The sequence below is a fragment of the Ursus maritimus genome, unplaced genomic scaffold (assembly GCF_017311325.1).
Source record: "Ursus maritimus isolate PB19 unplaced genomic scaffold, ASM1731132v1 scaffold_11, whole genome shotgun sequence".
NCBI lineage: Eukaryota > Metazoa > Chordata > Mammalia > Carnivora > Ursidae > Ursus > Ursus maritimus.
This window is the reverse complement of record NW_024423453.1, coordinates 62,328,110-62,344,329: the sequence shown is the minus strand read 5'-3', so window position 1 is coordinate 62,344,329 and position 16,220 is coordinate 62,328,110. Positions and strand designations below refer to the sequence as shown.

Here is a 16,220-nt window from a genome sequence, read left to right as displayed (position 1 = left end):
GTTATGAACTATTTTTCTTTTTTTCAGGATCAAATTCATCTTCAAAGTGTCACACGATTATTTTTGAGATACTCTTAATCTAGCTAATTCATTGCTGTTTTCAGAAACTTTCAAAGCAGCTGCTCTTCAATTTTTATCTGCATTGTGCTTCTAGGTGATCATGCGAAGTGGTCAGCCCCTCACGGGCACAAATGGGAGAAGGTGCAAAGAAGATGAAAAGCTCATCAATGCTACCCTCAGGGCAGGCAAACGAGGCTACATCATTGACACCCGATCTCTAAATGTCGCTCAGCAAGCTAGAGCCAAAGGCGGTGGCTTTGAACAAGAAGCTCATTATCCCCAGTGGAGGCGGCTTCACAAGTCCATTGAGAGGTAAAAGACTCTGGAGACAGGAATGGACTCTTATTTGAAGTGAATTAGTGAGTGAGCCCTTAGATGTTCAAAGATCACAAGTTCTCAAATGAACCTACCCATTAACTTAAAGCCAGAAATTGGCTGGGTATCCTCTCATGTTTTATAAGATAAGCAGGAAACTTCATCCTGGATACCCAAAAGTGACTTTTAATTTCATCACCACAAGGTCTGGTCCTCTGCTTGTAGGTCACTGGTCACCACATTTAGTGAACAGATAGATACGCTACAGATAAGTATATTTTCCTAAGTCACAAGACTAGAGACTTCCTTTCCCCCGCCCCCCCCTGTTCTCACAGCCTATTTCCTCCACCTAGATCTTTTGTTTATGCCTGCAGTGAGAGGTTTATAAGAGCTTCTGGATGGGTGGGTGGGTGGGGGTTGGAGCTAATAAAACAATGGGGTCTGAGCCGGCCTTGGCCACCCCTGCTGAAGGTACCCGGTGTCTACTGTTCGATCTATGGGAACAGGATTGCAGATATCCCAGTGGTGTGACCTCGTGACTTGTCACAAAATGCAGTGTTCTGGCCCACTCCCTAGTCAGATAATTCAGTTATGTGAACTGGTTTAATCTGTTCATCTGAGGAATGATTTACCGTGACAGGCATTTTAAGCTGCTTTGCAGCCATGTTTAAATATTAGATTTTCAGTGTTTAATTATCAAGTCACTGTATAGCAAGGTAAATATTTTTATACTATTTTGAACTACGTTGCCTCTTAGATATAGTGGAGGTTGGGGTTTTGGTTTGGTTTCTCCTTCATCATTGTATTTTCTATTTTCTTTTTTACTTTTTCTTGTTTTTAAAGGTATCCCATTCTTCAGGAGAGCTTAATCAAACTCGTGGAAGCTTGTAATGACCAAACACATAACATGGACCGGTGGCTCGGTAGATTGGAGGCTTCGAACTGGCTGACTCACATCAAAGAGATTCTTACAACTGCTTGTCTAGCAGCTCAGTGTATTGACAGGTAAAGTGTGTTTCAGTGTTCCAGATTGGGACACGTACTGCTAACTAGACTTTGCTTTTATCCAGACTATGCTTATATACTGTGGTAAAGTTTGCACCTAGTTTGTACCTTCTGTTCAGATCATTGTAGAAATTACTACGTAAGGGAGTCATTGCCATTCAGTTATTGATGAATTATGAGCATAGAGTCTGGTATTTAATTGATGATTAATGAGCCACATACGTACACACATCTTCAAAGACACAAATATTTTTTAAGTACTAAAGGAACTGTTTTTTTTTTTTCTATAAAATCCTTGAATTGTGAATCTACCAATTTTCCTTTTCTTAAACCATGAAAAAGAATGAAAAAAAGATTTCTTATTTGCTCTCAGAAGGCCAAACCTGCCTTCTTTCCTTTGAAATATCAGTGAAAAGAAACATGTAATTCTGTTACACAGTAAAATGATTCTAATTTCTCAGGTATCTTATTACAAGCTACTTGATATGTATAGTTATATCACGATCTCAAATTGAGCAAACCTGAGGGCAGTGATGTGAAGTATGTGAAGTGATTTTAGTTTACTCACTCAGTTGAAGGTTGCTAATCCTTGAGACCTGAGACAGAAGACTTGGACACAGAGGCAGAAGCATTGGTATAAGTTGTTGCAGAAGCTTAGAATGCCCTTTGTAAGAAGGGAATGCCTCTGAAACAATAGGTATAAGTATCACCACCACATATTTGGATGGCACTTTTCCTTGAGACTATAATTTGTTTTATTGATGCTTCCAAACTAAGGAAATATGTGTGTAATGTTTTTATGGTTATTGAGAAATTGATCATAGAGAACAGGTTGCTTAAGATTATGTGGTGCGTTAATGACAAAACCAGTAAGGGGTGGAGATTCTTGGCATTGGGATTCACAGGCTGTCACTGTTCTTTGTTTTAGGCGTTACGGGATATGTAAGTTAAAGAAGAGGTTCTGTGACAGAGAAATCAATATTATGGAATGAGATGTTCATATGAAAGGTTTTGTTTCTTTTTAACCTAAGTTAAGATTTCCCCTTGCATGGTGAATACAGCGGCTGCTGTTTTCTTATGCACTGTAAATGATAATGAACACTTACCACCATGTTGTCTGAGTTTGCAGCCATAATAATGGGGTGCTGCAGGTCAAGGCAACCCGAGGTGCAGAGTGGTATTTAGCTCCACCTTTGTCTAGACTCAGCCGGCCACCGGAAACAAACAGGGACTTCCACATTCTTATAAGAGTTGAAGGTTTTGGTTTATTTTGTCATGTTTGGGTTCCCTCTCCTGAGATATACTGACTTATGATTTATACCTACATAAAAATCTGCCTGTGTAATTAATTGCTCAAAATGTAAAAATGGACCTTAAATGAATTGAATTAAATGTAAAATATACCACAGATTAACCAAGATATATCAATTCAGTGTATACATCAGAAGCCTTAAAATATTTGCTCATACCCTTCTATCTAGCCATGAGATTTCATCCTAAGAATGAGGTTGTTAACCTAACCATAGGTGAATGACAGGGAGTCTTATTTTCAAATTAAGAACTCTCAAATCCACAAAAGACAAAGAGCTAAGTACTGTGTAACAGAAATTGGCAATGACCTAAATAACTCAGACACTCGAGTAAATGTTGACCATCTAATAGAATCTAATAGCATATCATATAACCATTAATACAGTACTCCTAGAGGTGAGATGGAAACACGGGAAAATGTTTGTAATAAAAGCAGAAATAATAAGGAATTACCTTTTGTTAAAGCTGCATAAAGGATATAAGTACATGGGAAAAGAATTAATAGTAGTCACTAAACTTGAATTTCTTATGGGAAAGTGGTGAGGTTATTTTCCTTTTTCTTAAAAAATTCTTCGTTGTCATTTCAATATGAGAGTTGGAAGAAGGGGAGGGGAGATGTACTTAATTTAGTTTTTGGTGTTTCTTTCCACGGTCTTTAGAATAATGGGGTCCTAGATTCCTCCTAAGTATCATGGTATAGTAGTATCATTGCCACTGACTTTCTAGATTGACAGTTTGATGCTTGTTTTTTGTTTTTGGGGTTTTTTTTTAATGTTTCTTCTTGTTTTCATGTTTCTGAAAGAGGGGTTCATGTCTTGTTTCCTAGTTCTATTACATTACAGTTAAAAAGGCGTCCTTATAGTCTGCTAATGGTGAAAAGGTAGACTCAAGGTCAGAGAGATACAGAAAAATAACTTAAAGTGTATGTTTCTAGGTTTGATGAGAAAGGCTTTAATCAACTATTAAGGCAGGAAAACTAAGTGATAAGGACTGCTTTGGGATTTTGTTAAAGGAGAAAAAATTGAACTAAAATGTTTTGCGAAGGTTGTTGTAACTTAAAGAGGTTCTTGCCATGTGAAATTTGGAACTCATAGTTTTGTTTTGTTTTGTTTTGTTTTGTTTCCTAAGAGAAGCTCTCTTCGTGTGCCTTATTTCAACTCTAAACCCTACTGGACGGAGCAGAATGCATGAGTTTGAAATACTGTACTCAATAAATGTTTGTTGTAACAGAGTTGGTTGACCGTGTTGGGGGTATCCCATTTGTACTCTGGATTTTCCTATCAGGGAAGGGGCATCCATATTGATTCATGGAACAGAGGGAACTGATTCCACACTTCAGGTTACCTCCCTGGCCCAGATCATCTTGGAACCCAGAAGCAGGACCATCCGTGGTTTTGAGGCCCTGATAGAAAGAGAGTGGCTGCAGGTGAGAAAAGCTGCTTGGTGTGCACAGGAACTGCTAATAATTGATGTGATGCCAGTTTGCAGGAGTGGAGAGAATGTATGAAATTTTGATTGATTAAAATGCTTAAATTGTATGTTTAATTTTCTGGGAGCAGTTAATCTGTCCTCCTCACAGGAAACGTTTATGATCTTCACTGGCTCTCAATTTTTGTGCCTCTCCTTACTTATTTTGCTCATTTGGCATTTCATTCCCTTAACAAACTCATTAATTGTACTTTGTTACCCACAGGGGAAATAACAAAGAATGTAAAACAGTCTAGAGATAAAAAACACAAGGCAGGAAGGGGGCGTGAGGACTTGTTATTGTAAGGCACAGCCTCTAGCACTTTCTGCCTTTTGCTCATCAGGCTCCACCCTCTCCTCTTGCCCCGCCAGGTGAAATCCTTCTCATGCTTTAAGATATAGCTAAATGTCGCTGTTCTCTGGGACCTTAACCTTCTTCACAGCTAAAAATCCATCCATTGTCTTCAGGCCTTGTTCCCTAAACCAGACCCAAATAAAGTGACTCCTTTGAGGTCAGGGAACCATGCCCAATTTCTCTTTTATCCCTAGGACATAATGCAGTGCTATTACATAATGCTGAATGACAACTGAAAGGAAGGCCTCATAAAATAGATTGAAATCCTCCAAGTCAGAAGTTAACTTATAAATGTGTATATACTGTGTAACTTAGTAAATAATTGTGATTAAGAACAAATGTTTAGATATATCTTGAAAGTAGAATTATCTCTGGAGAAAAATCATTTCTGGCCCTTCTAGTTAAAATTCAGATTTATTATGTGTTAATGCTGTTACATTACCATGTCTGTCTACCCTGCCTGACGACTAACCTGTATCCCTGTTCAAGTCAGACCGTCCCAGATATTTGGTAAAAATCTCTTCAGCGACATTCCTCATGATGCATAGCAAACAAATAAATGAATGTGATTTATTTACTTATATATTACCATTTTAATGAGTATCAAAATACCATTAGCCAGTGGAAAATGTTCATGACATTTTCTTGGTCAGGTAAGGTAGTATAAGGACCCAAAGCTAAAGCAAGTGTGTGAAATCCCTAGAAGGGTGTGAATTGGGGTAAGTTCAGTAATCGGGTTCTGGGTGCGCCAGAGACCCAAGTGATTCTTAAATATCCTTTAGTCAGTAGAGGTCAGACTCTTCCAGTTCTTTTCGAGAGAAGAGGGGAACTAGGGACAGTTTTATCTGCAATATAAAAGTATGCATAAAGATTTCTTCATGACAATAACTTTTTTCCATATGTAATTACAAATTTAATATCAGGAGTGACCTTATAAAGTTTGTGTATGAGAGCCCCATATTTATTTCCATTAGTGATGAGGCTTGTGCAACTTATAATAATCTGCAACGCTTTGGATAGATAAAAGGTGGTAGCTGTGGTTTTTTGGTACCTAAAGACCTCATATTCTTTGACTTTGCTACAAATTACAGAGACCTAGAAAATTGTATTTTATAGAGTTCACCAAGGATAATTGCAGTTCTTATTGTTATGCCTTAACTGCATAGCCTTGTTAAATATTTGGAAGTCATGTTTTTTTCCTTAGTTGCTGAAAATTGTTTTAAATCAAGAAATCATTGAACAGCAGCCATCCAAATTATATGATGTTCCATTTAATAAGAGTTTTGTTGCAACTGTGTGAAATAATGTTAATAGAATGTGCTATAATGTGCTCTTACTAGGCTATAACTGTCACATTTCTATCTTCTGTCTTAGGCTGGCCACCCGTTCCAACAGCGCTGCGCACAGTCAGCCTATTGTAATAGTAAGCAGAAGTGGGAGTCGCCTGTATTTCTTCTCTTCTTGGACTGTGTGTGGCAGATACTTCGTCAGTTTCCTTGTTCTTTTGAATTTAATGAGAATTTCCTCATCATGCTCTTTGAGCACGCATATGCCTCACAGTTTGGAACATTTCTGGGCAACAATGAAAGTGAAAGGTGGGTATACATGGGATGGGGGCCACTTTGTCTGTAATTTTGGTCACTTCCTAAAAGAGACTGGGATTTGGTTCTACATTAATGTTATTTATAAGATGGTAGAGGTTAACAGTTAGTATAAATTAAATTACATGAAGTGTGTTCTTATTATGAGCCTACCGCATGCTACGTGAGAGCATGTCCTAGACTTTGTTCTGTTAGATTAAAATTAGTCCATACACTGATTTAAAAGCTTTGAGTAAATTGGGCAACCATTTTAAATGTTAATTTTCTTATATAAGATCATGGTAATCTTACATCTAGAAGAAGCCTTAACATATAATCCAACTCCACCCTCCATCCAGTTTTATAGATTGGGAAGGGAATATTCAGAAAGTTAAATGACTTCACCAGCGACACACAGCCAGTTGGTTACCAGCAGTAGGGCTGTAATACAGGTCTTCCTACTCCTGCTCCAGACTTTATCTGTTACCCCTGGTAACTGTCCTCAGGCCCAGAGTGATGCCATCAAGTTTATAGGTTTATTTAGAAGATTCCTATCAGAATGATCTTTAAAAGTGCTTAACTGGTAATCTCAGTTGGGTACAGTCAGAAGGCTTCCTCTGCTGTTTTTTCCTTTGTCATTCCAGCTAAAGAACAGTTTTGTTGGTCTTTTCAGAGAACCAACTTTTGGTTTCACTGGTGCTCTCTGTTGTCTATTTTCTATTTCATATACTCTCTCCTTTTATTTTTTCCTTCTTTCTGCTAGCACTGGTTTAGTTTACCCTTCTTTTTCCAGTTCCTTAAGGTATAAAGTTACTGATTTAAAAGTTACTAATGTGAGATCTTTTTTTTTTTTAAGATTTTATTTATTTATTTATTTATTTATTAGAGAGAGACAGTGAGAGAGAGCACAAGTGGGGGTGGGGCAGGGGAGAAGAGAGAGAAGCAGACCCCCAGCTGAGCAGGGAGCCCGATGCAGGGCTTGATCCTAGGACCCCCAGATCATGACCTGAGCCAAAGGCAGACATTTACTCGACTGAGCCACCCAGGCGTCCTGATCTTTGTTCTTTTTTAATGTAGGTTTTTACTGCTATAAATTTCCATCTGAGCACTGTTTTCACTGAATCTCCATGTGTTGTATTAGCATGTCGTGTATTTGTTTTCATTCATCTGTGTTTTTTCTTCTGTTATTGATTTCTAACTGCATACTGTTGTAGTTGGAGAAGATACTTGTATGACTTCAGTCTTTTAAAGTTTATTGAGATTTGTTTTGTGGTGTAACCTGTGATCTATCCTGAAGAATGTTTCATGTACACTTAAGAAGAATGTGTACTCTGATGTCGTTGAGCGGAATATTCTATATTTGTTTTACATTTTGCTCAAGTCCTGTATTTCTTTATTGGTCTTTTGTCTAGTTTGATACATTATCAAAAGTGGGACATTGAAGTCCTCAACTACATTGAAGAATTGTCTATTTCTCTATTTCGTTATGTTGGTTTTTGCTTCCTATATGTTGTGGCTCTGGTGCAAAGTATATATATGTTTATAATTATTATATCTTCGTGATGGATTGACTCTTTTTCCAGTTTATAATAGCCTTCTTTGTCTCTTGTAAGAGTTTTTGTCCTAAAGTGTATTTCATCTGACATAATATGTCCATTCCAGCTCTCTCTTGGTTACTACCTGTATGGAAAATCATTTTTCATCCTTTTATTTTCAGTCTGTTTGCATCTTTGAATCAGAAGTGAATCTTTTGTAGGGGCGCCTGGGTTGCACAGCAGTTAAGTGTCTGCCTTCGGCTCAGGGCGTGATCCCGGCGTTATGGGATCGAGCCCCACATCAGGCTCCTCCGCTATGAGCCTGCTTCTTCCTCTCCCACTCCCCCTGCTTGTGTTCCCTCTCTCGCTGGCTGTCTCTATCTCTGTCAAATAAATAAATAAAATCTTAAAAAAAAAAAAGAAGTGAATCTTTTGTAGACAGTATATAGTTGGATCCTGTTTTTTAGTCCATTCTGTCAGTCTCTGCATTTTGATTGGAGAGTTTACTTCATTTATATTTAAAGTGATTGCTGGAAAGGAATAGCTTATTTCTGCCAGTTTGAGATTTATGTTGTTTGTCTTATACCTCTTTTGTTCTTCATTTCATCCATTATTTGTCTTCCTTTGTGTTTGGTACCTCATAGTGTACTATCATGATTCTCTTCTTACTTCGTTTTGTGTTATGTTAAAATTTTTTTACTGGTACCAGGTGGATTCCAACTAACATCCCAAATTTATAACAATCTACTTTGAATACAAACTCAGCTTCAGTGTCATACAAACTTTGCTCTTCCATAGCTCCACTCCCCTATATGTTGTTATCACAGATTACATTCTTATATACAATTATATTCTTATATGCCCATTGACACGGACTTATTATTATTTTTATCCATTTGTCTCTTAAATTATGTAGGAAATAAAAAGAGGAGTTGCAAAAATACAATAATAACTTACATTCATAACTTCGTATATAGTTAATCTTTTCTGAGTTATTCCTTCATATGGCTTTGAGTTACCATCTAGTGCCCCTCAGTTTAGATTGAAGGATTCCTTTTTGCATTTCTCTTGTAAAGCAAGTCTTCTAACAAAACTCCCTCGGTTTTTATTTATCAGGAATGTCTTAATTTCTCCTTCATTTTTAAAGAATAGTGTTCCCAGATGTAGAGTTCTTTGTAGGTAGTTTTTGGGTTTGTTTTTTGCTTTTGTTTTTTTCCTTTTAGCACTGCAGAAATATCATTGCTGTCCCTTCTGGCCTCCATGGTTTCTGATGAGAAATCTGTTGTAGAGGGATGATGTAGGATCCCTCTACAGGATGAGTTGCTTTTCTCTTGCTGCTTTCAAGATTCTCTCTCTCTGCCTTTTGTCAGTTCGATTATAGTGTGGCTCAGTATGGATCTCTTTGCTTTTATCTTTCTTGGAGCCTGTTGAACTTTTAAATGTGTAGACTCATGTCTTTAATCAAGTTTGGGGAGTTGTTAGCCCTTAATATTTGTGCGTGTGTGGTTCTTTTTGTGATCACTTTTTTCTATTTGTATTGAGGTATAATTGACCAATTGGCCATTAATTCTTTATATATTCTTTTGTTCCCTTGCTTTCTGTCTTCTCTATCTGGGAGTCCCATTATGCATATGTTGGTACCCACAGGTTGCTTAGGCTCTGTTCATTTTTCTTTATTCTTTTTTTGTTCTTCTCAGAATGGGGAATTTAAGTTGACCTGTCTTCAAATTTGCTTATTCTTGCGCCTGCTCAGATCTGTTATTAAAACCATCTATTCGGTTGTTTTTGTTTTTGTTTTTGTTTATTTCAGATATTGTACTTTTCAGTTCCAGAATTTCTATTTGGTACTATTTTATAATTTTGTCTCTTTATTGATATAGTTTAGGTTTTGAGACTTGTTCTCCTGGTTTCCTTTAGTTCTTTGTCCTTAGTTTTTTGTCTTGTTTTTGTTTTTGTTTTAGCTCTTTGAACATATTTAAGACTGTTGATTTAAAGTCTTCATCTAGTAAAAGCAAAGTCAGTACTTTCGTAGGGACAATTTCTGTTAATTTTTTTCTATGAATGGGCCATACTTTCTAAGGGTTTTTTGCATCATTTGTAATTTTGAATCTGGACATTTAAAATATTATAACGTGGCTCTCTGGAAATCAGATTCTTCCCACTCTTCTTGTATTTATTGCTTGCCATAAGCTGTAACTGTTAATGTATTTAGACCTTTTTAAAACTATTTTGTAAAGTGTATTTTTTTCTCATGTATAGTTTCTGAAGTATCTGTTCTTTTAGTTTGTGTTCAGCTAGTGTTTGACAGTGATTTCCTTGAATGCCTGGAGCCGAAAGAGAGAGAGGAAAAGGGGGAGGGAAAAGTGAAAGGGAAAACCACTCAAGACAAAGGAAAAAAATCCTTTTGCAGTCTTTGCAGATGGGCTTTATGCTGGAATATCCCCTCAGTGCTTAATCAGGCCTCAGCCTTCACTTCTGGCCTTCACTGAGCCTAGAGATCAGCCAAAACCAAAATCTTGGGATCTTCTCAGGCCTTTTCTGAGCCTGTTTCCTGCCTTAGGCGTGCACATAGCCTTTCTCAATTTCTCAGTATACATGGGTAACTTTGAGTACACTGATTTTCCACAGAATCTTTTTCCTTGGGCTTTTAGTGCTCTGTTGTACCCCTCAGTCATAATCTTTTCCCCCAGATGGCTACAGGTTGTCCATTCACCTTATGTTTTCTAGGAATGCCCACTACTTTTCTGCCCATGGTGATTTCCAAGTTAGGCATAACAAAGACAAATGCTTCAGGTAGCCCTTGGACAAGTTAGAACAGAGAGACAATTCTTTGTGAATAAGGACTGCTCTGTTCCCTCTGGAACCAGGGACCAGGGTCCCATACGAAGAACATGGGCTGCCATCTTCATGAGCTAGGGAAAGGGTGGGGCAAGAGTAAATAAAAATATCATTAAGCTTTTTTATTGTTTTTCAGATTCCCTTTTCCTTGATTCTTCATTTGCTTGTGTGCTCTAAACTCCTATTTCCCAGAAGTCTGACAAGAATAGGTTCTAACAGTTTCTATTTGTGTTTTCAATGTTTCTCTGGAGGGATGGGCATTTGGAGCTGCCTACTCTGACATTTTTGGTGGCATCAGTCTTCTTCATTTTTAAAGCATAGTTTTGCTGGTATACACGTCTTTGTCAATAGTCTTTTTTTTTTTTTTTTAAGATTATTCATTTAGAGGAAGAGAGTGTGGAGCGGAGGGGCAGAGGCAGAGGGAAAGAGAGAATCTTAAGCAGACTCACACTGAGCACAGAGCCCAGTGCAGGGCCTGTTCTCATGACCCAGAGATCACCACCTGAGCTGATCCAAGAGTTGGACACTTAACCAACTGTGTCACGCAGGTGCCCCAAATATGTCATTACCACTGCTCTTTGGCCTCATGGTTTCTGATAAGTCAGTCATTACTTTCATTGAGGGTCCCCTGTACGTAATGGGTCATTTTTCTCTTGCTGCTTTTACAATCCTCTTTTTCTTTGGCTTTTTTACTCTTTGACACTGATGTGTCTTAGTGTGGACCACTTTGAATTTATCCTACTTAGAGTTCCTTATCTCCTAGGGTGTGTAGAATCACATTTGAGAAGTTTTCAGACATTATTTTCCAAACATTTGTTCTGCCTTTTTCTCTTCTCCTTCTAGAACTCCCATTGTGCATGTTGGTATATTTGGTGGTATTCCATAAGTTTGGAGATTCTTTTCAATTTTCTTCAATTTTTCTTTCTTTTTCTCAGAAGTTAATCATCTCAACTGATGTATTTTCAAATTCACTGATTCTTCTGCCAGCTTAAATCTACTGTTGAGCTCCTGTGGTCATTTTTTCATTTCAGTTATACTTGCAAATGAGGATTTCTATTTGGTTCTTTTTTATAATTTTTACCTCTTTACTGACATTGTCCATTTGGTATAACATTGTTATCATACTTTCCTTTAATTTTTCGGGCATTTTTCTTTAGCTTCAAACCCATTTATGACAGCTAATTTAAAGTCTTTGTCTAGTGGGGCACCTGGGTGGCTCAGTTGGTTAAGCGGCTGCCCTCAGCTCAGGTCATGATCCCAGAGTCCTGGGATCGAGCCCCCTTGTGGGACTCCCTGCTCAGCAGGGAGTCTGCTTCTCCCTCTCCTTCTGCCCCTCCCCCTACTTATGCTTGCTCTCTTCTTTCTTCTCTCTCTCAAATAAATAAATAAAATCTTAAATAAAGTCTGTCTAGTAAGTTCAATATGTCCTCCCTCTCCAAGGGGCAATTTCTTTTGACTGTTTTTTTCCCCCTGAGTATGGGCCACACATTCCTGTTTCTTTGTCTGTTTTGTAATTTGCTTTTTTTGAAAACTCATGTTTTAGATAATATAATACAGCAAATTTGGAAATTAGATCCTCTACCTTCTGAATGAATAACCCTTTCCTCCTTTGCTGAGGGGCCCTATGTATGTATTAGGCACGACTGCAACGCTCAGTTTACAGCTCTGTTTTAGCCTTCAGCTTACACAGGGTATCAGGTTCAGCCAGAGGAGAATGAATGGGGGCTATCTCAAGCATTTCCTAGGCATTTGCACACCCTTTTGAATCCTCAGGAATATGTCAGATCTTTACAAAGCCCCTATCTTACCCCCTGCTGCCCATGGACATCTCATTCCCCAAATCTTTTATTTTTCCTAGGCTCTTGTTTGCCCCAGCTGGCATGGCAGCCTCAGGCAACTGTGATGTTAAATAGTTTCCGCTCATTGTTTTTGACAAATAACCTGGGGAGTAGGGCTTTTCCCTCTGAGAAAACTGTGAGTCAAGTCAAATAACACTCAACAAAGGAGGCTTTACTGGGGAGCTGCAAGACACATCAAATAGTGACAGTGCTCTGGGGGTGGTGTATTTTGAGGACCTCCAAAGCTGGTCTGCCCCTCCAGTGTTGACAAGTCTGCTGGTTTGCAGTGATTCTGCAGAGCTGGGGAAAGGGTGTTGGCACTGGCCAAGTTAAAATGCTCCGAATCCTATTCTTTCAGAGGGTCATTAGTTTTTCTTAAATGAATGTTCGTCAGATTGTCACAGCCTTTTGTTAATTTCCAGAGTTGTGAAAGTATTTATTTTGACTGTTTTGCCACTCTTTTCACTACTTTTTGGAGAAGATATACAGAGGTCCTCACCCTACCATTCCAGAAGTCCCACACCTACATGCAACATTTTAAACTATGCTCTGAGAAACTTTAGGTATCTTCTTTTTTACTGTCATCAGCTGCTTCCTCATTCTCTCCAATGTACTTTAATGGAAAATATTCAGGACTTGAAATTAGAAGATTTGAGTTTGAATCTCCACTATGCCACTTACTAGCCATTTGACTTCTCTGAATCTATTTCTGCTCGTGTTAAAGGCAAAAATTCATCTCTATGACACTGAGTTATAGTGAGGATCAAATGATGCATATGTGAAAAACCAGCATAATACCTGTCACATAATAGGCATTTGAAAAAATATCAGTTCATTCATTCATTCTTCCTTGAATCTTCTATCACCTGCTTAGCCACAAGCCTAGAACTTAACCACTGATGGCATTTTGACACAGAGCCACAGTATTACTCTGGCTGGCACACTGATTCTACTGAATGTGACAGCAAGTACTTCATGCTCTATGTCATCTGATGCTTAAAAAAAGGAAAGATAATCGGTAACCTTTAAGCAGTTGGAAGTCAGCATGTGAAATGAAGTGTATTTACAATTTCTTTGATAGACATTAATACCAAGCAGTGTTAAAAGGTATTACACCAAAAAGGATTCATGGTCAGATATGCTTTTAAAATGCTGAACAAAATAAAGTTGTACATGTCAACAAGGCTTTGCTGTTTTATTTTGGTTTTGGTTTGTTTGTTTTTTAGGTGATTAAAGATTACATACAGTGATGTGATGAGCACTGGGGGTTATACGCAACTGATAAATTATTGAACACTATATCTGAAACTAATGATGTACTGTATGTTAGCTAATTGAATCTAAATTAAAAAAAGATTACATTCAAATGATCATCACAAAGGCAATGCTTCATGGCACTTAAATGTGTTAGAAATTTAATATCTTATCCTGCCATTTCTTTTTTTTCCTTCTTTTTTTTTTTTAGAGAGAGAGAATGTGTGTGTGGGGGTGCATACATGGGAGCTGGGGGGAGAGGCAGAGGGAGAGGAAGAGAGAGAATCTTAAGCAGGCTCCTCGCTTAGTGTGGGGCCTAATGTGGATTTTGATCTCATGACCCTGAGATCATGACCTGAGCTGAAATCAGAAGTCGGATGCTTAACCAACTGAGCCACCCAGGCGCCCCTAATCCCGCCATTTCTTAAAGCATGTTCGACTTAACCCCTGGACTATACTCTTATGGGGGAGGGGAGAATTGGTGATTTACCTTGGTTAAGTTTGGGGAATGTGGTATAATGCAGTCCCCTCTCAAAAAGTCACAAAATAATTGTTAAAGGCCTTAAGACATTCTTCAGTAAAGCAAAATATATAACTTTAATTCAGCATTTAAATAATACATTTGACTATGGACTTCTTTTTGGTGTTATACTTATTAATATCCCCCAGAACTAGCCTTTAATAAAGGGATCACAAATGCATTTTATCTACCATTCTGATTGCCATTTGGTAGAGCCTACCAGTAGGCCTGGTTGAGAAGGATTCTGAAGCTCTATGGGGTGGGCTCAGGTGGAGAACAGTTCAATGATTGGCTAGTCATAGGTTTGGGGGGGGGCAGGGCCAAACCACTGACTGCAGGAGCAGTGGATACAGTGGTTTCCCATCCTCGCCATGCCTGGTTCCTGTGGACATAGTATAGGACTTGCTATCCTAGCAACTAAATTGCAGTACTACATGGGGGTTCTGTGATTATGTGGATTCTTTTTATTGCTAGCATAAAAAGGATGCATATAATTAATATTCAAGTAGTTTCAGAGACAAAAGCAATTTTATTGCAAAACTTCAACTTGAGTAGAATCCTGTGAAAATTGAATATATTATCTTTTTGGTTAATGTAAGGTTTACCACAAATTGTCTTTCAGTTCTTGTTAAAAATTATTTTTTTGAAAATGTACCAGTTTACTTTCCATCCCTGTGAGTTTATTCTATGATAAAAGAGTGTTACAGAATTTCACGGTTATTGCTTGTGTAGCTTTTAACTAAGCTGCTAGATCAACTAGGGGAGAATTTATAACTTTGAAATAGACCTTTAATAATTTAAAAACATAACCGTTTTAAACCTGTATGTTTTGCATTTTGGTACTAATGTACTTATCTATTCACTTATGCATCCTAAAAACACTTGGTACTTGTTTAAATAAAAAAAGAATTTCAGGGTTATTATGAAGGCTTTTCATTGTATATAAATAAATGTAGATTGAATCCGTATTTACATCAAGATACATATTCATTTTTAATCTTCAACAGTCCGTCTGCATTTTACGTACATGTAATTTATTTGTCCTAAAAGCTAAGTCTCCAAAAAATTTTAGGCTTTAAGATTTGACTCAACCTCCATTTTTAATATGTCTTTAATCTTTGTTCTTTGCATTCTAGACTTTTCCAAAACAAAAAAGAAAGTTATTTTTATATTTGGCTATTTTAAATTAAAATACAGTGCCAAGAGTACCTGGGTGGCTTAGTCAGTTAAGTGTCTGCCTTCGGCTCAGGTCCTGATCTCAGGGTCCGGGGGTTGAGCCCCACGTTAGGCTCCCTACTCAGCGGGGAGTCTGCTTCTCCCTCTCCCTCCTCTGCTCCCCATGCTGGTGTTCACGTGTGCTCGCTCTCTATCAAATAAATAAAATCTTTAAAAAATGAAATACAGCGCCAGATACAATAAAGGATTTTGCATATAGTAATGTTCTGTTCTCTGGATTAATATTTAACACTATACCTAACATGACCAGATTCTGGTTTTATCCTATTGGCTGGCTTTGAAAGCCTGTGAAATAGTTTTGTTGTTATTGAGAGTTATAATGCTGGTTGAATTTTCTGACAAATATTTTTATTTTACAACATTTTATTCATCTTTTAAAAGTTTTGTGTTCTGCCTTCTAACATACAGACAGAAGAAACTGTCCTCTTGGGAGGAGCATTTAATAGTGGTTGTTACCATTTCATTGCTTTAATGGCAATTTTCTTCCTTAATCAGATGTAAGTTGAAGCTGCAGCAGAAAACGATGTCTCTGTGGTCCTGGGTCAATCGGCCCAGTGAACTGAGTAAGTTCACCAATCCTCTCTTCGAAGCCAACAACCTTGTCATCTGGCCTTCAGTTGCCCCACAGAGTCTTCAGCTATGGGAAGGTAAGCTGTGCGTCCTTTGCACACTTTCTGTCGCTAGTCAAGGATCCTCTCTGAACTGCCTCTGAGTACCTGCTGTTGTTGGTATTTGAAGATGGTGAGTGGACCTGACCCTCAAACCTGTGTGTGACTGCTATTTTTTCTCAGTGTGGGCATGGTTCTCTCTTTCACATCCATTATCTAGTCACATTCTTTTGTTCAGTCCCCATTTCAGAAATTGGCAGTAATTATTCGATGGATACTGCTGTTTATATTGGATATT

The 16,220-nt window shown here is 37.9% G+C and overlaps 1 protein-coding gene across 1 annotated transcript in view; it reads left to right on the top strand.

The window, feature by feature from the left end:
* Positions 1 to 16,220, top strand: part of MTMR9 (myotubularin related protein 9) — a 54,630-nt gene that overhangs the window by 28,708 nt on the left and 9,702 nt on the right. Inside the window, exons 6-10 of the mRNA XM_008705078.2 lie at positions 155 to 372; positions 1,219 to 1,380; positions 3,976 to 4,117; positions 5,888 to 6,108; positions 15,810 to 15,961. Of these exons, the coding sequence (XP_008703300.2) occupies positions 155 to 372; positions 1,219 to 1,380; positions 3,976 to 4,117; positions 5,888 to 6,108; positions 15,810 to 15,961 (895 nt within the window). The remainder of the gene's footprint in view (positions 1 to 154; positions 373 to 1,218; positions 1,381 to 3,975; positions 4,118 to 5,887; positions 6,109 to 15,809; positions 15,962 to 16,220) is intronic.